We start from the raw sequence: 26,894 nt of genomic DNA on the forward strand, positions 1-26,894 counted from the left end.
TAAACCATTATGTTACCTCTTTAGATTTATCTTCTCTTTTAGCTTCCATCTAGCACTGGGGCAAGGGGTCATTTTTGTTGAGCATACTCAGCTTGCAGAGTTCTCTACTGTGTTTGGAGGATTTGAGCAACAATGATATATCTGCACTAAAAAACCACCAAATGCAGAGATAGAGAGAAAACAATTTCTCTGTTAACACATTAGAAATTTCACAGCATTGAATTCAGTTCCCAGCTGTATCAATGGCTCCCCATATAACATTTCAATTCCTACTTCCCATACAAAGCTTCTCCATTTAGACAAGTTTCAATCTTATTCTTTGACTCTGAATCCTAGATTTTAGATCTGACACTGATGCATGACTCACATCAGTCTGATTAGTCATTGTGTATGAAATTCAGGTCAAAATGAAGACACTAAAGTATAGGCATCTGAACTCCTGCCAAAGGCACAAAACTCAAGACCCAAAAATAAAAAGACTGACTCAGCTCATTCTGAAGTGCTCATCTACTGACTGGTCCCTCTTGGCTCTCCCAACAGCACTGACTGCACCATCACTGATCTCAACTAATGACAATGGAGAACTCAGTTTTTTAGCCACCACAGCCCTGCACCGTGTCCTTTCCTCAGATCCCCTCACAACCATGACCATGCTGATGCTGTGACAGGAAGCAACACATCGTATCAAGCCTGCAAACAAACCACAACTGTGTGCCGTGTTCCCACAAAAAGCTTAACCAACTTGAACAACTTCTCCAAGGAAACTTACAAACACACTAATCCTCACTGACAGATAGGTCTCTGCCATGGAAATACTGCCTCTGGTACCCTGGTACGGTAGAACACAGGAAAATCTCTTTTACCACAACAGAATGAATGAAGATGCTACAGCACATTAAATCTAGACTAAGTAGGTACAGAAGGATCAAGATCTTTATTTAGCAAGTGTCAGTTGTTACCAGTCAAGGTAACAAGGTTTGTCTTCTATGTGGAAAAGGAATAGAATAATCTTCTCCAGAAAAAAAAATGAACATAAGCACAGTTCAGATTCAATGCAATGCAAAATCTTCATTTACTGAAGGACTCTTGCAGTCCTTTTCAAAAATTAATACAGATTTTTGTATATGTTCTCCAACTGCACATCAGAGATGGTATTTCCATGGAGCTCTAACACAGTATTAGTTGTCTAATCTGGAGTATGAGTCTAAGTATGCACAACTGTTTAAGACACAAATTTTACATAAAGAATCTCTCGAAAATGCCTCTGCATTGCAATGAAAATTCAGTGTAAATCAGCAAAATTTCATCCTTCCCGTACCTGTGATCTGAAAAGTGCTATAATTTCTGATGCAACACAGGAAGTTTGTATTATCTGTGTAAGATATTACTAGACATTGTTAGGTATTTTTACATGACAATAAGAACAGTAACAGAGAACAATTTTTCACTAAACTATCATTGCATCAGGTATGATGATTTACATCCCACAGATCACCCAGAAGAACTTGGCTGGTTTTGCAATGGTTTGCCACACATCCCTGTGGTAACATAGTTTTAACACAAGATTACATGGCATATAGCCATTAATCCAAAATCCCCAATGTGCATTCAGTGTGCGCTGCATCAACTGGTAGACAAAAATGCTGTCATATTAGTTTTGCGCAAATGCTGTGCCACACTACCACATCTCATTTACTGTTTGCCACTGTTTATAAAGAGGTGGCTGCTTCCTTTCATAAAATTACTAACAGCAATAGAACTAGGCACATATTTACAGAGTAACTTGGTGTGAAGCACTGCCTCTAAAAGTAAGCAAGTTTTTTTTGAACGGCGTCTTTATTCCTTTATAGACTTCTTTTCTTTGTCAATATGCAGAACAAAAAGTCTGTCAGGAAACTCTGCATTTGCTATCAGCTCACTCTCCTTACTTGGCAATACTGTAAATATTTTTCTTCATTATCACCCTGACAGTAAATAACTTTGAAGGTGTGATTTAATTAACGGGAATGCAAACATTTCACAACTTTTGCCTACTTTAAAGAAAATGAGTAACAGAGAAACCTATGCACCAGGAAACCAATGACCAGAGGTAGTGAACTAAGGTCTACCAGGCAGGGTTCAAGATCACTTAGGCTGGATGACAGCTGATATATTTGCAGTACAGTTCATCTGTTTTCTTATCTGGTAAACTGTTCCATAATAAATCATAATTTATTGCATCTTTTGCAACCTTGTCAAAGGGCACACCTAAGATTTTTGCTTCAGTAATAAATTCCACCCAACTGTGTACAGGAATTCACTTGACAATCTGCACATAGCTAAAATATTTTGGTATTTTTTAATGCTAGCACCAACAACTCATCTGGTTTACACAATACCACATTTACTTTCTACTAAATTCGACTATGTTTAAAAACTAACCGGAGATTTCAAAGTAACTCTCTAGTAACAACCACCCATGAGTAAAAAACTCATGAACAAACAATCTGAAGGTTGGCTGGCAAAGGTCTCCTATTCTCAATTCATAACTGTTTCTCATCCCTCTTTTTGCTTGCCTTTTTCCTTGTGGGAGTGTTCATCTTTGAATAGGGACAGATCAACGTCAGCAATATTTCTAGACATACACAAGTAAACAGCTCATGAGGTTGGTCAGATGTTTCTGCATATTGTCTGTAAAAAAACCAGCAAACCCAAAACTTTAGAACAGCCCTAACTCTTCCATATTATTATAAACAGCATCCAATTGGAAAACTCCAAGCAGGTATTTATGAAGATGGATGGTTACTGCCAGGGTGCTTCAGATTTTGCTGAGAGGTTTGGACTTTTTTTACTTATTAGCAATTAATCAAAAATAGGTAGAGAATAACCAAATCATTACAGCTTGAAGTTCTGTATTGTAAGACTCACCATTTGTATGCAAGATCACATGTTATAATTGCATCTAAATATACAGTAAGTGAAGGGCTTTCTAGGATAAGTGGTGTCACACCTTTTTCCTTTCTAAAGGCACTGTTCAGGATGAAAGAGAATTATTTTATATAAGGAGAAAGCTGCCAAAATAATTGCTGCTTTGCTATTAAGTTCACTATCTTGACCTACTCTGAATATACAGGACAGACACTTGAGATAGGTTTGTTTGTTTTACTCATATGAAACTCTTCTAAACACAATGAATAAAACCACTGCCTTTAAAATACTTAAAGTGCCATATTTCTCTGCTATCAAAATTTGTGGCTGTTTGCAGCCACATAAAAATGTAAAATTCCAAGCAAGAGAAATCAAGAGAATTTCTTACCACTGTATTTATGCTACTGGCCAAAGAATCCATACCAGTGACAGTTAAAAAAATATTTAGGAACATTAAATTCAAATGTCAACATTTTTCTATCTATAATGCTACTGCTGCAAGCCTGACCTCAATTTGAAATGCTAAATTTGCATTATGGCAAAGTTTTTTTTCTGCCATTATTTATTAATTTATTAAATTAAATAGACAATTTATTTATTAACTTATTAAATTAACACTTTATTAAATTAAATAAACAATTTATTAATTGTTTAATGCTACTTCCTACTCACATTGGCAAAACAACTGAAATCAACTTGCCTGCATTACAAATAAATATCACTACATGCCAACTTCATTAAAAATCTGCACGTGTACTATTATACTTGGAGCAACCAATTAATATGTATGAACAGCTAGGAATTAAAAACACTTACTTGTCTAACCTTGCTGTCAGAGACAACTGTCTGAAAACCACACCTTCAAAACTAAAAGTTTCTGTATTCACTGTCTTTCAGGCTGAAAAACTCAAAAGAACTTCCCTTTTAGGTTTTTAACTTAATGACTTAAGTTTTGAAGGGGAACAAAGTCTAACACCCATACATAAAAAAAACAGTATTTTAAAAATCTCCACGACTCTCAAGGTCATAAAGTCCTTCTAAAGATTTATATTCTGTGAAATATTAGAAGCTCTGTGTCAGCAGTGAATTAATGTATCCTTAACACCTATAGATATTCGGCAGATACTGGAAAATTTCTTTTATTACAGATACTTGTGTCCTATTCTTGGAACACTTGCAGCTCTTTTAAACTGCATTCTGCCCTCAGTTTTTTACAGGCTTGAATCAAAGTGCATTCTGGTCTCCTTCTTCCTCCCTGTCTCTCAAACCCTTCCACAGCACCTTAAATTTCGTTCTGGCTTTGCATTTCAATACTCCCAAGTCACTTCAGCATTTCTGGTAGGTGAGCAGAGTATCCCAGCCTTTGGATGGCTTTTGCTAGACAACATGCTCTCCTGGTCAGCATGTGCAGATTGCACCAAACATCTACCAAACCTGGGATTTCTCCCTCTTTCCCTCAGCAGACGAAGTAACAGAAGACTTGTCTTCTAAGTGACAATCCTCTCTGGAAACTCAGAAAACTTAACCTTTCAAAAGCAAAAAACCAAACCAAACCAAACCAAAAAAACCCCTAACAACAACAACAACAAAAAAAATCTTGAGAAAACTGTAAAACCCCATTTTTCTGAGGAAAAAAGCACATATCACTAAAAAAAATGTACCGTATCATTGAAATAACAGAAGAAGATACAAAGACAAAAGAAGCTTAAGGAATATGGCAGAATTAATGAAGCCAGAAAACCTGCAGGAAAAGACAACAACCTATGTACTTTTTACTTGTGTGCTGTTCCTATATTCTCCTCAGGTATCGCACTTTTAAAACTACTTCTGGAAAAGACACTTGTGATTTTGGTTTATTCTCAACTAGATTATGTAAAAATCAAAGAAGATTTAAAACCAAAAATGTAGAACTGAACTCTGGGCTCTATGATTCCCATTCAACTCACTCCCATCACTGCCTCCTCTAAGAAAAAAGGTCACAGAATTACTCACTGGTGAAGTAGATAGAAGATAACAGGACCGGGAATAGTATGAACTCTATTATAATGCACTCATTTTATTTTCTGTGGCATGTAATCAATTGAGGAACTACACACTGATCAGACATGTAAATCATGCAGAGATGCCATCAGCAAGTCACCAGTTTCTAAATCATCAGCCTCACTTCGCTTGTGTAAATGGTAGCAGTGTCTGTGAGACACTGTCTATATGGGCAACATTTAAAAATTGGCTTCTGCTGATTTATGTAACAGAAAGGATCTTATCCCAGTGGTTTGCAAATGACATCTCTAAGGGGACTAGCAAGTTTCTTTTCCTTCACAAATACAAGGACAAGAAAACAACTTACGTTCAACTTGATCAAACATTACAGAGAACAAGAAATCTCTTGGTGTCATGTAATATTCTCCTTCATATTCCAAAGATGCAAAATGCATGAAGCGGTGCTTTCGAAGAGACAGCCTTTCATCCACGTCTGCATGAATGACATCTTCCTTCTGGAAAAGAAAAAAAGTCCACCACATTTGTAGACCAAAGATGTCATTAGAAAAGACCCTATATCCAATCTTGATCAACCTCAGTATTTTGTGGGTAGCCACAACAAAAAGCTACCAGCAATTAAAGTTCTGTGGCACAGTCTTAAAGAATGACATGCTTATATGATAGCCAAAGTATTTTCTGGCTTACTGAGAGCATGCTTTAACAACATAGGTGAGCCAACTTAATGGCTGGATGTCACCAAAGGCTGCTCCTGCTTCCCACTCCCCTGCTCTTGGCTATGTGGTCCTGCAGCTCCTTGTTTGCCAGCTCTGCTACTTGTTGGGTTCTTGCTGAGCCAAATTCAGACTGCTAACTCAACAAAAAACCTAAACCCACCAAACAGTAAACAGTATTTCTCCAGGTTAGTGGCTGACTCAGCAAAGGCCGAAATGTGCTGTGTATCCATGCAAATGACCCACTGCTGAGGTTAATTATCAAACTGTGGAGCGACTCCTAAAATGGGAGAATAACGATGTTCTAGTTAAAGCATGGGCCTGTCTTTCAGGGAAGTCAGAAAAATGGGAAAAACAATGAAAACACCAACAAAAGAGTCAGGGATACCACCAAACCCAAAGATTCAACTAGTCAAGCAAACAAAAAATGTCTGACTTCGCCTTCTCCTCATAAACACTGAGACACTCAGGATCAAAACCATACGAGTTGACAATACTCTGAGAGTAGCATCAGAACTTACTGGCAGGAAAAGAGGACAGAGACCCAGTGAAACAGAGGTATTTACACTTTAGGATTTCAGAGATGGTAACTGACAACAGGAAAATGAGAAACTCTAAAATACAGAACACACACTGTGTGTGTTTGAACATTAATCATGGAACAATTTCCATCATCTATTATACATTACTGTATTTCTAAATAGAAGGCTTCAACTTGCCCTTTAATCCCACGCCTTGCACCTCTGTGTTTGCATTAAAGACTTGTTAAAATATTTCACTGAATGATAGCCTACAAGCAACTGCTATAGTCAATTTCAATTTTAGCTTGTAGCACGTTTGCTTACCTTAAACCTCAGGTTTCAATGAAGGGTGGGAGGGAACCAACAAGAAGAAAAAACCCCAAATACTCATAATTTAGATTTAAAACAGTCATATTCTGATATAGAAGGAAAATATGGGCTATCTCTAAGTATTTGAAGCCAAGACTTCCTTTGGTTTAGACAGAACTGCTTTAAGCTTCTTACAGTATAGAGCTTTATCATGGCCTACAACCCAAGTGCACTGTTGCTGTTCAGACCTGTGTGTTCTGGAAAATACCGCTTAAAAAATAATCCAATGTAGCAACAAATGTAGCTTTACACGTTTTAAAACTTTAGGGGACAAGTGACTCTATAATTGCTTAGTTAACAAGACTCAACAAACACTGTAAATCTCAAATTAATATTTCATGGTTGCTGGGTATTAACATGCCACATTCTTATTAAAATAACATCCTTCTCACAGTAACATAAGCAATTTTTCCCCAATGGCAATTTTAAAAAAAAGGGAAAGTGTTTTCACAGTTGTCCTTTAACCAAAAAATTATATAATGAAAAGCAATCTTTCTGCAAAAATGTGAAATAAAAAAGTTTAGACAAGAAGTAAAAAGCAAATTCTACAACATGTTCAAACCAATCTAAGTTCAAACTTAGAATTTTAAGTTTCTTAAGTCTTGCAGTATTTATCTGAATTCTGTCTAAAGCTCAATTTCTTACTGATAACAGAACACTGAATTCCAGTAATCCACAATTTTAACTGAAATACAAAGGTACACCATATAAGAAAAATATTAAGCCGTTAAGAGAGTGTCCAAAGGAGGGCAACAAAGACGGAGAAGGGCCTTGAGGAAAAGTCACATGTGGAGTGCTGAGGTCACTTGGCTTAGGTGTGTTCAGCCCGGAGGAGACTGAGGGCACACCTCATTGCAGTCTGCAACTTCCTCATGAGGGGAAGAGGAGGGGCAGGCTCTGATCTCTTCACTGTGGTGACAGTGACAGGACCCAGGGAATGGCCTGAAGCTGTGTCTGAGGAGGTTTGGGTTGGACATTAGGAAAAGGTTCTTCACCCAGAGGGTGGCTGGGCACTGGAACAGGCTCCCCAGGGAAGTGGTCACAGCACCAGGCTGGCAGAGTTCAAGGAGCACTTGGACAATGCTCCCAGGCATGTGGTGTGACTCTTGGGGTGTGCAGGCCCAGGAGTTAAGACTTGATGATCCCGATGGGTCCCTTCAAACACAGCATATTCTGTGATTCTGTGTTCACACATTCATATATTAACTATGAAGAGTGCCTTGTATTTGGAAAGGAACCTATTCCCATCAGAATTACAATAACATGTGATTATGGACTCATCAAACCCCTTTCTATTTGTGAAGCTGGCATCCCTGATTTGCAAAACAGCCTTGGCTAACTTGTTATGAATGTCAGCTTCACAACTAGCACAAATGAGGACGAAACAGGATAAAATAAATCAGCTGTGTCATCTCCTACTTTTTTTTTCCCTAAGCTTTGCAAAATTCCTGACATCCTGTCACTACTAAAGAAATTCATCATCTGCAAAGAACACCCTTCAAGACATGGGCACAAGCTCAGCTAGAGCCGCTACTACTCATTTAAAAGCTGTATCCCTCACTCTCATTCACTATTATTTTCTTCACCAGTACATACATATGTTTCCAAGTCTGCAATAAGCAGGGATGCCAGACCCACCAAAGACAGCTGGGTAAGGGATGGAAATACACAGGAAGAGTAGAGAGCTCTTGTTTTTAGAAAAAAAACCCACCTTATAGGCATAACTCCCATTTGTTCTTAGGAGAGATAAATGTTTGAATAACTATTCTAATCACTGTTTCAAGTGCCTAACCAAAGATTAAACAAAAAATATGTTTTGAAGAAAAGGCTGATTCAATCACTTAAAACTAAGACTGATCTTCAAGTACCAATCTAAAGAGTGCAGAAGGAAGCAGGCTCTCTCTCCACAATTCAGTATCCTTCCCACTTAAATTAAATCCTGACTAATTTCCAAGTAATTTTTCCTGAGTCATTGTATGAGTCCTTCAGATAAAAAAAGATTTGATACTCCTGGCATTTTTAAAAACACTGTGAAAGCTCATTTTGCCCATAAAAATGCATGTATTGGGCAAAAAGTAGAGTTTTCCTCCTAAATTCTATTCCACAGAATGAGCTTCAAGTAAAGACAGATATACTGTAAGAAATAATTATGTATTTAAGGCTGAATCTCAGATATTAAGGTATCTGTCATCTAACATCTCAGCAGTTTCCAACAGTGCAAATTCAATGGAAGCTGGATACAAAAATTTAAATTTCAGAGGCACAATGGGTGAGAAGAATCTCTTACTATTACCACAAGATTCTTGTAAGCATAGTTTCAAATAACTCTGGGATTGACCTGCGCTTATTTCTGCCTCTAACAGTGCCAGATAGGAGAAATCAAACCACAAAGAACTATGTGGCATTAATGGTAAGGCTTGGGCTGAAATTCCACTCTCAGCTTGCTCTTCTGGGTGTGGTTCAGCCAGGGCTTCAAACATCGGGTGCTCCCATGTGCTCCACAGCATCCCCACAACCAAGAGAACCGAGAATGAAATTTTAGCTTTACCTTGGACTTTACCTGCCTTTGTGGTTTTATGTCAAGCCTCCAGTGCCAACTTCAGAATGTGCACGGTAAAGCTATGACAGCTGATGGTAAATTAGAATTGAATGACACTAAAAGGGCTCCAGGAGGATGCTGCGCAATTGAAATGGCAATGGATCAGGAGTTGACCAGCCATTGGCATCTACAAGCGTTACCAAAGACTGTGGTTTCCTTCCTGGCTTCCTGCACTGAGAAATGCCTAAGGGCAACAACATTCCTTCACACCGTTAACTTTAACGTTGATATAATTAATCTGTTTATCAGTCAGTCTACTAAATTTTAGATGCCATTAAAGAATTCATGGTGTTCGTGGTGCTCAATTTTTGGCTTTGGTGCTTTTTTTTTTTTTTTTTTTTTTTTTTCCCATTAAAAATAGCAAGCTTATGTCAAAGAAACCCCTTTGGTTTACTGCAGCTTTAGATTTATTTGTTTTTAATTAAATAAAAATGAAGGGTTACATAAATAAAATTTTAATAACTAACCCCTACCTGTGTTCTTAGTAACACTGCTGATCACTGTAATGTGATTTTTGGTAACACTAATTCTTTAAAAATCTAAGTAATTCTTAAGTACAAACTCAAATATATGCTGCTGCATATTAAAGAGAAATCATTCTAAAATATCATAAGCACTCATCTCTCCCTTCAACATAAAATGATGTCTTCCCCTTTCATTTATTTTACTTTTTATCCCTTTGCTCAGAATTTGGTGTTTTAACGTGCCTGTGCCTTTCAAGTTCTCTATCTTAATCTTTTCTGGCTATAAAATAGAATACACTTTCCAGTTCACTTTTTCTAACATAACTTTTCTTTCTTTACTCCTTTGCATACGCCCTACTTATTTTGTCTCTTTGTATCCTTTCATTGCCTTTCTTTCTTCTATTATCTACACACCTTCTTTCCTTTTTCCTTGGGAAAATACAAAATTAAGATATTTTAAGCCTTTTTTCCCCCCTATCTGAAAAGAGGACCAATACTTTTTTTTTTCTTTTTCTAATCTGAAAGAATTAACTTGTAACACTCATTTTACCAGCTACAAGAGTAACTAAACCAATGTGTGGGATGCAATTAAAATCCAGTTGGTGCCAGCTGGATCTCTGGGAGCCTCAGGTTTGCATCCATTAATTCACACTAGATCTACAGAAGGATTTAGCAACTCTGTATCAAATTTCTGTACCACCGGATGAAAATGTTGCAGTTAACTAGTGTCATTATTGTATCTCAATTTAACTCAATCCATTTTGAAATGATCAAAATAACAGAAAATGTAACTCGACCTCCAACTCTGCTGCACATGTTAACATCCAGCACGCATGCTGAATGCACAGAGGAATAATGCTCAGAGCTGAATGTTTCAAAGTTTCATACGATGCAATAATTGATAGATGGAAAAGAGTTTTGACAAGAAATTAATCTGACAGAAATATGACTTACAGAAAGCTCAAGATCATAATATTTAAGAAAGCTTGCCTAAGTATGTGCAAAAGTCATTTGTACTTTTACAATAAAGAATGTGAGCCATGTCTTGATCAAATGCACCAGTTACCAAAACAAACACCAAGTTAAAGAAATAAGATCAGAACCAAAATGCTCTGATGATGTGAATTGATCTGTATTACTTTTTTCAACATTATGTTTTCTGAGCTTGCAAATCAAACTAGCCTGGACACAAAGTAACCTGGGGGGAGGGGGGAAGCACAGAACTCATAGAGAGAACATATTTATCTGGAAATCAGTTCTGAGTATTTGAGTGACTACATTAAACAACCACATTACTGAAAGCTCTAACAGTCTTGAATTCCCTAAATATGAAAAGGATAAGAGATTAAAAATACCTTCTCAGGAGCTACTTCTGAGACAGAGAACAGACTGCTAAAATAAGGAAAAGAAAAGAATGAGAATGTGAAAGTCTCATGTCTGGCTGCTCTTAATGGCTGAATATAAATATTTGAAAATTAAATGAAGCCCTTTCTGCGAACTAACAGGTGCCACTCCCCTCCTTTCTTTCAAATAGCTGCTCAGTCAGTTCTGCTGTGCTGGTACTAATTAGTGACGGTTATGTTTGATGCAGCAGCTGAGGAGTTTATTTGCATCTAAACCCCTGCCATTTTTGGTTTTAATTTTTCTCTCCTTCCCTTTGCATTTCACTGAGTTCAGACTAAATTGTGCACACAGAGCAGATCTACTGTTACGAGCACCAATTCCAAATGGAGAATTAACTCAAACATGAGGATAACATAGAAAACAGTCTCAGTTTATAAGAGTTTTTAATTTCAGCATTTAATTCTAGAATTTCTGCCTTACCAGAGCTCATTTTTAAACATAAGTTTAAAACAAAGGAGGAAACTAACACATTCCTCCTAACAGAATATAAGAAAGGCAGATAAGGTACCCAAGCTCTAACAAGGCAGGGAACCAGTTAATTAATTTAACAAACCATACATTTTCACCTCTACTTGCAAGTTATCACACCAGCCTACTTATACATTCCCCTACTGAGGCTGACACACCACTCATACACACTGGTGCAGAAGTACTAAATACATACAGAGTGGCAGGGGGACCACATTGATGCCTCAAAGACAACAAACGCAGGAAATGTGTCCATACAACTTTCTGGGAGAGGTCATTACATTGTATTTGACAGTCAAGAGACTTGGGTGAAAAATGTGCTATAAGTACTTCTCACTGATCTTTCTCAGTCATATTCGCATTAAAGTGCAGTTAAAATGTGAAGACACAAATATATTTATCTTTGGAAGTAAGAGGAGCTAGATATTTTTGAAAGATACTATGTGTGAATGTATAAACAATAAATATGTGCCTTTAAAAGCACAGAATCATAGAACAGAATGAGTGGGAAGGGACTTTATAATCATCTTGTTCTAACCCCTGGCCATGGGCAGGGACACCTCCCACTAGACCAGGTCACTCTAAGCCTCATCCAGCCCAGCCACGAACACCTCCAGGGGAGAAACATCCACAACTTCTCTGGACAACCTGTGCCACTGCTTCGCCACCCTCACAGTAAAAAATTTCCTCCTAATATCGAATCTAAACCTGCCTTCCTTTATCTTAGAATCATCACCCCTTGTCACATGTCCTTGTAAAAATTCCCTCTTCAGCTGCTTCACAGGAAAAGTGCTCCAGCACTTCCATCATCTTTGTACCCCTCCACTGGAGTCACTCCAGCAGGTCCATGTCCTTCTTACATTGGAGGCCCCAGAGCTGGATGCAACTCTCCACATGGGGTCTCACGAGAGAGTGGAGGGGCAGAAATCCTTGGCCTGCTGACCAAGCTTGTTTTGAATTGCCATAATATCTTTATTTTATCTCCTCCTTCTCAATTCAAATGATGTATGGAGTATCTCTCCACACACCTTCTCAGGAGGAGCCGGTAAAGCCTCTAAGCCATCTGATTTTGCTTACCCTGAGCTTGCAGATCTTTAGGATTTTCAAGCTGATAGGACTTCACCTTGTAAGTGTACTTTTGCTGCAGAAGGAAACCATATGGCCTTTCAAATAACTGCTCACTTTGATTGGGCAGCTCAGATAGAGGCTTTACTTCATCTGTTCTGAACTACATCAAGAGATAATCCATTTATTACCTGAGATTCAGTTTTAACTGCACACCCTTGAAAATGGGACTATATATGCTTGAGTTTGAGAAGTGCAACTTCAAACTGTGGGAACTTCTGCAGTCCAACTCCATGCCAGCTGCATGATGCCATATATTTACCTGATGATTTATAGCTTTAAAAGATTTTTACTGCCATAGTGCTTGGTCCTGCAACAACTGTACAGATAGGAAAAAAAGTGTGGACCCAATATTTTCTGAGCCTGAGAATTGCTAGTTCTTCCCAAGGGAAACTTTTCAACAGTTTTCTTTTTCCTAAAACAACCTTGTATAAACAATATTCCTTTCCCATAACAACAGGTGTTGTTTGCTACTTCTGTTACTTAGCCAATGGGAGAGGTGTCAGTCCTACGAACCAATAATGTGTATTCTTAGCACAGCATGTTATATAAGGGCTGAATAAATTGTAAATAAAGCCTTCTGATTTCTACTGCCTTCTGACTGGAGTCAAGCATCTTTATTTCCTGTCCTATTGTGACAAAAAAGTTAACTGATTTAATAGTAGGTGGTTGAATGCTAGACAACTTTTGTTCTGAACAAGACAAATTCTGGACTCAGTGCTCATATAGAGGAATTTAAAGGAGTAAATTTTTAATGCTGGACATACTGACCTAAGTGGAAGAACCTAACAGAAGGCATGTTTAAAACCTAGACTGGGAGAAGATGACAAAAAGAGGAGGCAACTTTCCAGTAGGCAAACTAAACAGTACAGACTCAAGTGTAAAGAGATGAAACTCTGAGGATAAGGAAGCTAGGTGTGATGCAGCAGTCAGTTGAGTTACATAATAAAAAACAAAGTGGTTACATATTCAAGGAATTTTTTTTTTTTGTATTTAAACAAATGTATTGTCTTAGCATGTAATGGTGGTGCATATTTAAATATATCCATGTTCATGTGTGAATAAAAGGGACTAGAAACAAGATGGCTACCCTAATCTGTGTAATGGCTGAGCATGAAGTAGCAAATACAATGGAATGGGAATTAAGATAGTAGGAAGTTTAGTGATAATTAGAACATATCAGAATTTGTCTCACAAGCTTATTTTAAAATAACTCCAAACTGCCTCTGTAAATGGTTATATACACTTTCAAGAGTTTTCCCTATACCCTAGGTTTGCAACAATGTGCCAAAAGTACTCCCTCAAAGTCATTACACCAGTATGATATTTTACAGACAATGTATGTGCCTCAAGGGAAAACATTGTGAAGGAAACTGCCTCTCTGTCATCAGAGAATACTGTCACTTGTGTGTTTTCAAAACACATTTCAGAATATCCATCTTGTTTAAGCACTGTTCTTAACATGTTTGCACACCCAAAGTGTTTTAAACAGTGGCTGATGGCATGGTGCCTCCAACAAAAGTAGATGTAGAAGAGCCTTGGATTGCAGTATCACTCCCTGAAACACGCTGTGTGCCTAATACAAATTACACAAATCCTGTTAATTTTTAACCTAGGTACTTGGTACTTGCTCTGCCAGGGAATTTTCAACATGACACTGAGACAGCATTACAAGAAATATACCCTGTAGCCAACCAGGCTACCACAGCACTGATCAAAACCAACCATGCACCAGCAGAACCTATGGATTTAAAACCACTTTTCTACCAAAGATAAGCTCCCCCCAAGTGGAAATACCCTGTGACTTCATCTTCCTGGGCTAAGAACTATGTTTCTGTATAGAAGACTCAACAGAACTAAAACCAAACCAAACAAGATGTACATAAGGCCTAAAAATGCTTATATGATGCTACTGAAGAATGAAAAAGAAAATTAGAATCTTAAATATCCAGCTATCATATATGCAAGCTGTCACCAGTTTCTGTAAATGAGTGCTTCTATTTAGTCAATCTGCAAAGACTTTAAACTTTTAAACTTGTAGCTGTTATGAATTTATCCAAATTTCAGTGTTTCCCTTTTGGGAGGCTTCTGACATTAAGAAAATTCAGTTTAAAAACCTGATGATTCTTGGAAGAAAGTTCTGCTGGCTCAGCGACAGGAGCCCTTAATTTATTCTTCATGCAAAGCAAGATCTACAGGGTTGTGCTTTAAGCCCTTGTTTTAATCCACACATATATTGAACAGTGTTACAAGTCACTGTACATTACACCAGTGAAAATACCAGTTGCACACACTCTTAGGATAGCTTTCTACAGGCCACATAAAACCCAGTAAATACTGGTGAAGGTATTATGAGTTTTACAGTTTGTGGTTTGTTGGGTTTTCTAAAAACAAAAAACCAGCAAAAAACTCCCAAACCCCTGATAAAATCGAAACACAACAAAATAGAAGAGGCCATTGTAACTACACAAGCATTTGTTATAAATACTCTGAAACTTAAAAAAAAAAATCCCTGTCTAAAATAAAGAGGACCCCAAGTAGTAGGCAATACTCAAAACATATGATTCCTTGAAGAAAAAAAAAAAATCTAAGAATCCTAGATGTGGCAGATTGCTGGAAAGACAGGAAAACTGTGTTCAGAAAGTGTCATAATTCCCTTCTGTGACAATGTGAACATTACAGAGCTAATCACATTACTCTTTCCCCCAGAAGCTTGAAAACTTCCTGAAATATGTGAGGGGGAAGTTAAGTTTTCTGAGCTTTTCTCCAGCCCTTTTATAACAAACCTTTCAAGATAAAGGCACACACAAATTGAAGGGAAAAAAGGACAGATCCATACACTCCAGGTTCTTTGGCATAAACGACCAAGTTGAAAACAAAAGGAATCCCTAATTGAAAGTCACAATATACTTTTTACTTTACATGAATTCTATCAGGTTTTAACCCCCATTATTAGTTATGTTATACCAAGATATTTTCTCAGTTTTCAGAGAGTCTGGTACTTAAAAAGGTGCCGTAAGAGTAGGGGAGTTAACTGATTAGGTTGCCATAGAAAAGACTACCACCATCAACCCTCCTAAAGCATTCAACAGCAGCTGGGAAGTGTGAAATTCTTCACTTTATTTCAGTGAACTAACACAATTAGATAAAACTTCCTGAGTCGCAAATTAATCAGGGAATAACAACTTGTAAAGAAAAGAAAATAGAACATCTTTAAAGCTTTTTCTTCTTTTTTCCCTTCCCCCTCTTTATTTATTAAACATTTAGTCACACAAATGAAAAATGACTAACAAGTTAAGCTCTTTAGAAGAGTGGTCAGAGCTATGCTCAGAGGATTTAGCAGGTCCCAGGAGGTACCAAAACAAATATCCATATGTCCTGTAAGATTAATACAACAATAACAACAAAGTCATTGCAACCACAAGAAATGTTTATACTGTAATTAAGTTGTAAAATTATATTTATTTCTCCATAAAGCTGCTGACTTCCCTTCTAAACAAATGATTTGTTTTCTGTAGGAGTCACTGATCTTGTGACAATGTTACATGTAAAACCTAAATGTCTTAAAATACAATATATCTTCCAATGGCCAGGCATATTTTTCATAGACTTGCTTATTTTTTTAAACTTTCTACCTATGTAGCATTTTTCTTCTACAGCATTTCAATTTTACACAGAGATTACGTATGAAAAGACTGGATGAAGAGAGACAGCTGAAACAGTTCCGCTGTGCCACTTGTTCAGAAAAACAGAAACCACAGTGAAAGTTTTATCTAAATTCTGGTGTCCCCATTTACTAATGAAATATTTTCATCAACATCAGTTTGTAAAAAGTTCACAATAAATTCAAAATACTTGAAAAAATAATTCAGAAATTTAGAATTTCCCCCCTTCAAAAGCACATACTTACTTTGAAGCACACATTATTTAATCAAAGAATTTGTGTAATAGTTGAAGTTGACAGTAAGTTACAAAACGCATCTCACGCAAAACTTTCAAGGATAATCTTCAAAGTTCCAGCACACTTCTGTGTAGATCAGAATGTTTAAAATCGGTTTGTGACAGCCCCTAATAGAAAATCCTAATAGAAATCCCCTGACAGAAAACTGAACAGATGAGATACAGTTAAGGGCACCAGCGGAAGGTAACATAAGTCTGAATTCATTAAATTAATTAAATTTACACACACACTGTATTTGCAAAGAGGGCTTAGTACCTTTAAACTGGATATCAACGAGATGATTGTTCAGAATATTAGATTTATATCAGAGAAATTCTGAAGGTCACTTTCCCATTTAGAATTTTCAAGAGTTATCCTGAAAGTTGAATTCAGTATCAAACTCTGTGAACAGAGTAATACTGACAAATATTTATTTTAACTGGAGCTATTAGAGAGTGTAAAACCAGTGTATTCCTGATAACAGCAGAGTTGTATTGACCCTTCATTTTTTACCAGTGTTTATAAATTCCATTCTCTAATTTTCTACTTTTCTTCCATAATGAAAGTTCAAGTGTATTTTCTCAATCCCCTTCAAAGCCCATCACTGCTGCACCTTCAGTGAGACTGTAAGGTCACAACCAGAACCAACATTTTCTTCTCTACAGAATCTGAATCTAGGAAAACCCCGTACCTAGTAGGTCATCCACTTCTCTGTGCTACATTCCTCTGTACGAGAGATAAAGTTGTTTTCAGCCATCCTGGCTGCACCTTAAACAGCTTTTGCAGAAGTTGTAGTACCATTTAAGCAGGTCATCAAGCATGTGCTGATTTTCTTTTTCAAGACCTCCGTAGTTATCAGTGTTGCTTCATTTATCAAATCTGTCATATTCTTGGAAGCAGACTGTGCTATTAGCACAAACCTTACATTTCCCTGGGAGGTCCAAAACTCTATCTGATGCAATTCTCTCTTCTCCTCTTAAAAGTTTTTAAGATTATCTTTATCTCAGACTTCTCCAGTGAAACAGTTTGACTGTGACATTTAATTCCAGAAGGATGAAATTATGTAAAACCCAGACTGAGTCAAATTAATGTTATCTTTCTCCAAACTCTTTTCTCTCAGCAAAAAATGACTTCTCAGGCATCCTAAGACCTCAGGTATGTGTACATTTTTTCAAGACAGACTGTCTATTTGTAAATGTTTACAATACTAACTGAAAGTAATGCATATTAGTTTTCTCCTGCTCTGCTGGAGAAGGTTCACTAGCCATCAGAATAATTTAAGGTTTGAAAGCACAAAGGGAAGACTTGATTTCTAGCTGGTACTAATCATCAATCACAAACCCCAGGTTCATTCTGGGGGTAGCATGGAAGGCAGTGGAGAGATGGGTAGAAACCAGTTACAGAGTGGTTGTCACTGTGCTTAGGAAAAACCTTGTTCATTTTGAAAGACAATGAAAAACGAATGTATGCCTCCTAGGCCTCCATGCATCTAGGGCACAGGCGCTGTCAAGCTCAAACTCTCCTTTGCAATCATGTCCATTCAGGCACACAGCCTTGAGAATCCTGCAGTGAAAAACGTGGCCCCAGGGCATCCCTTACTGCAAAGAGACATATTCATTTAAGGCAATTACACTGATACCCTGCTTCTAACTGCAGAAAAAGTGCCTTAGCACCCCTCTGCCCAAGGCTCCATAGCCTTGACTTGGCAGTCAACTTTGTGACCTGTTAGCAGATATACATATTTCAGAAGCACTCCTATTCAGAAAAACAAATAAATGCACACATATGCTGTAAGACTTAAGCTCATGTTCAGAACTGAACTCATGCATGTGTCTAGTGCTATCTTGAAAGTATTTAGAAAACATTTAAGGTTGAATTAGGTCATAGATAATCGCAGAAAAAAGTATGAATAACTGTGTCAGGTCAGACCTAAGGTCCATCTCATCCAACATACTTTCTCTTTCCTTATGGTCTGTGGCTGCAAGGTTAGAGCACCTCAGTGAGTTGGACACAGCATTTAAAATTCCATTGTAGTGTATATGCATCAGTTCAAGCATTGGTCAAAAGCAAATGCTTAGGAAGGAATAAAAATATTCTCTCAGTATTAATTTATTTTGAGCTCAGGGACATCCCGAGGTGGATGTGGTTTCTATGTATTTAACAACCCTTGGCTATGTAAGTGCCCTTGGCACTTACCCAACATCTCAAGTCCATGCAAACTTCTAGTGCTTTAATGACTTCTGGCATGGAGTTTCACACATCTATTGCCTATTCTGAAGAACTGCACAATGGATAATAGAGCATGAGAATATTAAGGTCGTGTCAAATTGCATGCTAGTTGGGTGACTGAGACAAACTTAAATATAATTGATTATTTCTCTCTCTAGTATAGGTGTTTAACACACTTCAGTCTCGCAGTAGAGGTGAAAAAAATATCCTAACTATAGTTTCCATATCAGTTCATAAACTGCATTAAATAATAAGATGATATCACCACAATCTTTTTCATTAATGACTTATCCAGGGATATAAAACTTTACTTCCAGGAGAAAATGCAATTTCTTTATTTCACTAACCAGCCCTTTAGAAATTCTTTTACAAGCCACCTCTTAAGTCCTTTCTTATCCATTTTAATAAACATTACTTAATAGCTCTGCACACTGCCAAAATCCATTATCTTAAGCTGTAAATTGATAGCTGGAAAAAAATGCTTTAACTTCAGGCTGAATATAAGCATTGTGCCTGCTATATATTTTGTTTTCTGCAAAACTGCAGCTGCACATTTCAAATCAAGCTATACATAGTTTTACTCAAAACTGATCTAGTTTCTCACACTTCATTGATCTCATCAATCCAGCTGGAATAGTTTTATTACTGCCAAACTGTTTTTAAGGTGACATCTGAAGCTCTTCAGACATAGGTCTAATGATTATGCAGCATGTCACTCTTTAGCACTAAGAAACAATCTGAAATGATGTTATCAAAAGCAGATCAAAACCAACATGGTTGAAAATCAGACTCTTTTTATTTAATTAGTAAAGATTAACATTTTAAAATACATCTTTGGGATATATTTTTTTTTTACAGAATTCAAGTACTAGTTGGGAGGGGTGTTAATAACAGAACACATTTCTGGAATCTAAACTGCAGAGATTCCACTGACTTCAGAGTGACTTCAAGTTCTTCAGTGAGTTGACTTTGATGATGGAAACAAAGAGGGAAGTAAAACTGAAAGTAATAGGTATGTTTAGAAGCCGTGTTCTATGAGGAAAAACTGAAGAGAGATGCAGATATCATGGCTGCTATTTTATTTTGAAGTCCTTCAAGCTTCTGAATGCTGTCAGAAGCCACCTAAATCTGTCTTGCCATAGGCAAACCGGTGTCTATCCTGCCCCACCTGAGATGAGTGAAGAGGCACTGTCACACCCCAGCCATCAGAGCAGCATCCAGTCAGATTTTTGTTAACACACAGACCCTCACAAGATCACTTCTGACCCACCCACCCCGCCCCCCCCCCCCCCATTTTTTCTGATTATTCTGGTGGTTGGAAAGTCACTGGGAGCTGCCCTTCACACAAAAATGATACTATCAAATGCTCAGCAACTGGCTTTGACAACAAGCTACTTTCCAATATGCACTAAATTGCCATTCAGAGTTAACAGCAGAAACAAGAGTGTCCTTCACACTGGTTTCATTTTGCTTTCTGCAGGCTTCATAACTCTCCTTTGGAGCTCCTCCACTCTCTTGGTAACGTATATGTAATGTATATGGAATTTGGGTGCCTGGCTCAGAGGTAGTCTGTTGCAGTCTCATGAGTATCTACCTAAAAAAATAAAATCACAACTAGGCTCTGTTGCATACCTCCTCAGAAGTGCTAAGAGAGAAATGGCCCCAGCACATCAAACACAAAGGCTACAGGAGAACAGTCCCCGTTGTCCCAGCTATGTGACAAGAGAGAAAAACCAGTTGGGACCAAGTAACCCCAAAATTTTCAAAGCAGGGTATCAAAATGGAAAAGGTTTCCTGAAGAAGTTGGCAATTTACACCAAATTTGATAAATTGCTTTCCCAAACTTCAGTCCAGTGACCCACTGCATTTGGTTTAGATCCAAAGATGCAGACAGCTAATTTTCTTCATAGAACTGATGTCCATGGAGTTATCTCTCATTTATTCACATGCTGTCTTACTGCTCTGGCAGCAGCTAGCTAGACATTAACAGCTAAGCATCCCACCCAGCCAAGTGCTGAATCCTGAAAAAAGGGAGTTTTATTACTTAAAATAGTTTAATTGCTTTAGCATATTTTTCATCTTAACTATAATTTTGCCACTTACACAAACTCTAAAACCTGTGGCAAACTGTGTATATGCATCATTACCCTGACATAGCACTGCAGAAGCACTAGACAGGCAGCCTTATATTCTAGTTGCTGGTCTCTGAAATACAGAAAAGTACTGACAGAATAAACATGTTATTCCTAATACACAACATGAAGAATCTGGGTACTCCCCAATGTACTTTAAACTAGTCTTAGCAGACAAAAAAAACATGATTCAAAGATGAAAACTATGTGCCCTCCTCACTATAAGCTGTAGTAAGTTTGAAAACTATCATCACTCAAGTCGCAAACCTTTAAGAGAGCTGGGAAGGCAAACAGCTTGATCTGCCTGCCTTCAAATTTAAAAACCTCAATCACAAATTTATCTCATTTGTCATTCCCTTTGATTCTTTTTTACAAAGTCTATAGAATTTATGCGTATTTTGTATTCCAACACACTTTCTGAAATAATAATTTATTCCAGATCCTTACCATTTTTTATTACAGTTCTATTTCCTTATTTTTAAGATTACTCCCAATTTTCAATCTCGAACAAAGAGAAGGATATATATATATTTTCTTAGATCATCTTCCCTAATCTTTACACATTAAGTATTTATCTCTGTTACTGATTTTCACTCTTTCCCAGACATTATATTTCTGTGTGGCACATTGACCAATACTCTATACAGTATTCCAGATGGAGCCTAACACTCCTGTAATCGTATCGCCTCTTATTTTGTATTTTATCCCTCTGATACAACCTAGTAACTTACTTTCTTGCAGCTGTGCATAAGCCCCATGGTTTCAATGATTTTTCCACAATAACCTTCAAATCCTTTTCCTAGTCAGTGTGCTGAATGATTGTTCCATTGCAGCACACACTGTTTCCTTTGGTTTCTTGCTCCCAGACTAATTATTTTACATTTTTCCACAGTGAACCACGTTTGCCAGCTGCTGGCCCAGTCACCTAAACAGTTCTAAATCCTTTTATATCTGATTGTATCGTTCCTAATTCACTACTCTGAATTTTACTACAAAAAGGGTGGTGGGGAGGATAAATCTCTGCACACAAATATACATTAGTTATATGGGGGCCATATGCATGTGATCAGTATAATTAATCATATGTTTTTGCAATCTATCAGGCAGCTTTGCCCACCTCACTTGCATTTTTCCAATAATCCATCTCTGCTGGGACTACTTCAATCACTCCACACTTCTGAGCAGCTTCATACAGATGCCATAAAAAAACCCCAAACAAACCTGCCACAAAAGCCCCTTTTATTTTCCCAAATGTAATCCTACCACTTCAAATCACACTTACCTGAAGTTCAATATTGAACCTTAAATTGCTAGCAATATTCTGTCTAGGATCTGGGACAGGCTGATGGCTTCTTTCTGTGAACCCTTGAAGATGGAGGTGAGAACCAGGTTCACCAAACGTTCACAAACTCTATCTATCTAAGCACACAGCCAACAGCTGTTTCCAGATTCTATTTGCAAGAAAACTACCAGAGCTTCAAATAACAGCACTGTGTTTTGCAAGACAATTTTTAGGAATATTTAAAATATTTTAATTTTCCTTCCTAATTACTGATGCAATATTAAAGGAGTCTCTGCTCATCTCAGGCCAACATCAAATCAAGGACATTGACCGCGCAGTGTGCATGTGAGGGGAGGGCAGGCAAATCATGTAAGTTGCTACAACTCATACAGCCTGGTCTTTATGTACAGTTGCTCCTTTAAAGGAAGTCCTAAATTCCCACTTCCTTGTGAATTTTTAAACTCTGGAAGCTTGATGCAGAGTTTTTCACCGCATTAATGCAATAAATATTTCCATTTCCAAGCTTGGGGAGTTACATAGTTTAAATGATGCCCTACTACCTCCTACCTCATTGGGCAACTTACTGAACTCATCTAGTAGCTGAAAGCCTCCAACATCACTATAATAATCATGCTTTTCTTGCATTGTAAAAGAACAAAGTTGAAGGATTTGCTCCTCTTCAGGCTACCAAGTCAGAAACCAGCACTGGCTAACAGTGCTAGGGCACTGGCTACTCTCTGGGCTATCAGCTCAGAGAATGCTTTAACACAACTTGCAGGTTTCCGTGATTTCTTCCATCCAATCCTCATTCTATGCCTTTAATTCCTCTTTCATAAAACAGTATCACTGTTGAGACTATCAAGAGACATGTTTTAAAGAAATATAAATCATATGTTTGCAATGCCATTTCTGTGGCGTTACAAGAAAAGTACTTTAAAAGAATAAATAATAGTCAAACCTAAAACAAGACGTAAACTTGTACTGATTCGCTGACAAAAACTGTATGGGACATGAATTAGCTTTGAAGACTACATGCAGTGGAGTATCAGCATTTGGCAACATGCTAATTCTACCTACACTACAGAAATGCTGCAGAATAATCACCAATTCCCAAATTACATGTGCTCTGCTTTTTATTTATAATGGTTTGAAATGGTAGACTGTGCTTAAACAGATGAAAATAAAATGACTACAAGGTTTTAGTTTAATTATTACTTTTAGCTTCTGCTAGAAATCCATTAAGATTTCAGAATCTTACTCTAAATCTTGTCAATTGTCTGATATTTGATTAAGCAGTTTCCTGCTGCATTTTTATTAATTTCAGGTAGGTTTTGGTTAGTTGTTTTTTTAGTTGTTTGTTTGTTTAACACAAGAAAATATGAACCAACACTTCAATGTTTTATTAGAAACCACTAAGTATAAGTTATTTTTAAACAGAAGAAGATCAACCAATGAGCAGAGCTGTTCACTGACTCCTTGACTTCCCCTTTACACTCTCAGTTTACAAACTGCAACGACCTCTGGCAGAGGTCTGCAATTTCCTCTGGCAGAGCCACTAAAGTGTGACATTGGTGCCACTTTTTAAAGTATTAAATAAAGTGCAAGAATTTCCCAAAAGGAGTTGAAAGCCATCCTGAGGCAAAAGTCACACTAGTGAAAGATAAATAAAAATTCATTTCTCAGAAGATGAAGTATAAGGAAAGGAGATAAGAGTCACTAATTTCTGGCCACTGCAGAAAACAAGAAAAAATGAGTTTATCTGAAATAAGCTTAAATTTCTCTTTGAATGTCAAACAACAGTTAAGCAAGGTCACCTCAGATGACAGACAGATCATTAGCTCAAAGCCCACAGAGTTTCACTGCTCACTGTCCATGTGCTTGTGACAAATTCCCAGGTCAGAATAAAAAGTAAGAACTCAGTTATCTCTGATGATTCCTGGCTGCAGTAGCGAATGATGGGTGTCTTACTCCTCACAGTATTTGGACATGTGAAACTTGATTTATCCTCTGACAAATCTATGTCTGCCGTAACTCCTTCCTAACCAAGTGTTGTAAGAAATGAGGCACAACATTGAAGCTGGCACTAATAATAATAATAATATTAATACATAAGCAATTGCTCACATTAATGACTCCAGCTGCCTGGGAAAGGAAGGAAATCTTTGTTGATGAAAATGAAAATACCAAGCATTATGAGTTTCTTGCTGTAACCCAGGAAAAAGAACAGACAGAAGTTAATACCCAAACCATAGCAACCACAGCAGTTGTAGCTCTGCAGACAGAGAGGAAAATGGGAATGCCTATTCCAACTTGCTCCTGCATTAAAAACTAGTTTTGTTATTCTCTGCAGAAGTGTGAGAATACATCCTAGAAGCAAGCACTACTCAGTTTTAGATAAATTTGGTCCAAGTCCAAAGGATTTGTATCAAGAACTAATACTGTCTTCTTATCTTTCTAATTCCAATATTATAAGAAACACTAGAAAATCCTGCATGAACTCCTACTTTCATTATCCAGAGAAAGAGATTTATGATTTTTCTGAATTTGTCCTTTACTTATTTCAAAGGATTTATACATGCTATATTTTCTAGATATCTAAATATATAAAAACCCATATGTTGACCACTATGGTTATTTTGGTTAAAATTAAATAGTAGGTAATTCTTTTGTAATTCAGATGCTTGATCATTAATGTAACCTATGTCTCTGACTAGAAGGCTGCCTTCATTTTCATTATTTGACACAATTTGTCTGGAACTCAGTGTAAATACAACTCTATAATGGCAATCAGCTGCAACTCCAAGCAATGTACTGGATGACTGAACATTCCATTTTTGACTGCATTGCTGGAAGAGTGAACACAACCCATCACACCACTGCAAAAACACACCTCAGCAGAGCACGTGGATGATGATTGTCCTACCAAATGTGGAGATGTGAGTGGACTAACACAGCTGCAGCCTGCCACTGCACACAAAAGCACTGCACCCTGCTGAGCACCCCCAGGTGTTGGGGAAGATGAATCAGGGAAACCTTATAAATATGATTGCTTAGCAAAAGATTCTGAAAATATGAAACCTATAATCAGAATAGAAATGAAAGCTTACTTTGAGTTGTAGGATACTGAGTCTTAGTTACTATATAACCTGAAAACAATGGTCTAGCTAGCTGAAGGAGAATCCCTTTTGATTGAACAATACCTTTCTGCTAGCTAAGGGATCCAAAGGTCAGTGTAGCAAAACAGAAGTCTAAAGAGTAGTATTTAGAATTTAAAATATAACACAGTATGGTAATGAGATAGTTCTTATAGGCTGTATGTAGATTCTATAGGATTTTGTGTCTTGTATCGGTTGGTCACTGTAAATTAGAATATTCATCACAAATGGAAATATAATGTATTGTAACAAGGACCTCTCTCTCTTCCCCCTGTGCTCTTCCCCCTGCCCCTTTGCTCTCTCGCTCCCTTCTCTTGGCTCTCACCCTCCTGCTCTTTCTCCCTCTCTCTTTGGGACTTCCCTTCAGCTGAGGCTGGTGGCTGAAGGCAAAGCCCTTTTTACCCATAGCCTTTGCAATAAAACCACGTGTTCCAGAATATCTCAGGTCAGCAGAGTGCCTTGTCCCACCCGTCCGCAGATTCTACACCCAGGGACCTGGCCAATGAAAGGAAGAGAGACACTGACAGATGTGTGGTGCCACTGCCCTCTGCCCCATGGGATATACCCCTGTCTTAGCTGCAGGAGAATCCACGCATACTGCAAGACACCAGCCCACAGCCATTTTGTAACTAGGAACACAGGAGCTGTATAGACTTCCAAGCTTCATGTATGACTGACTTAAGAGATTTCTTTGGCTATTGGGCAAGAGCACTCCAATGGTATCTGCAAATACAGTGACAATATTGTGTTCTTACACCTATGGCAACTAAAAAAGAAAGGCACTTACAGGTTATTTAGTAAGGGAACAAGTGCTTTAAATAGGATGCTGTTGAAAGCAAGAAAACTGGCTTTGAAACACCTCATCTGCCAGAACATTAAGGTAGCTTCTACCAAGCCCCTAAAAGTATACTCAATTTCATCAGAGCATTGAAGCATATTCACTGGAGAGCACATATTAGGATGTAACATAATCATTATTGTGAACAGCATATCTTACTTTTTAACTTGCCTTAGACAATAACAATGTATTTTCAAATTTCAGAATCTGACAGAAAGCATGCTTTCCTCCAAGGTCCCAAGAGACAACGATAAGATTGACATTCTCACTGTCTTTAAATTCCTTTCTGTGGACAAAAATGTGTGAAAAACTGAACAGGAACTCCTTCTGCATCGAGCATAATACATTGCAAGCACATCTCTGTCTTAAAAACCTCCACACAGTACAAAAAACTTCACACAGAACCAAATGAGAACAGTTATAGTAGATCATGGAGGTGGCAGTAGAAGGGAGAGAGAGGAGATATCTCCATATCGCTCCATTCCACCTTATGAAGCATTTTTAGCAGAAAGAGAAAAAGAAGAAAAATTAAACAGTGGATAGCAATAGAAAAATTAGAAACATTAACTAATAGGATTGGAAGGGACCTCTAAGACCTTTGCTTATCTTCTTCATGAGCTACTAGGTGCATCTGAATAAAACACGGACAACGGGGTGAGTTTACACGTGTTCAAAGCACAATTATCTTGTCTGATCAAGCCTCGGCCTCCCGGGGACTTCATAACGAAAAATCATCTGAGTCATTATTGG

The 26,894-nt window shown here is 37.6% G+C and overlaps 1 protein-coding gene across 1 annotated transcript in view; it reads right to left on the reverse strand.

The window, feature by feature from the left end:
* Nucleotides 1-26,894, reverse strand: part of MICU2 (mitochondrial calcium uptake 2) — a 137,349-nt gene that overhangs the window by 55,825 nt on the left and 54,630 nt on the right. The window contains exon 2 of the mRNA XM_066313063.1: nt 5,255-5,402. Within this exon, the coding sequence (XP_066169160.1) occupies nt 5,255-5,402 (148 nt within the window). The remainder of the gene's footprint in view (nt 1-5,254; nt 5,403-26,894) is intronic.

Source organism: Sylvia atricapilla, chromosome 2 (assembly GCF_009819655.1).
Source record: "Sylvia atricapilla isolate bSylAtr1 chromosome 2, bSylAtr1.pri, whole genome shotgun sequence".
Taxonomy (NCBI): domain Eukaryota; kingdom Metazoa; phylum Chordata; class Aves; order Passeriformes; family Sylviidae; genus Sylvia; species Sylvia atricapilla.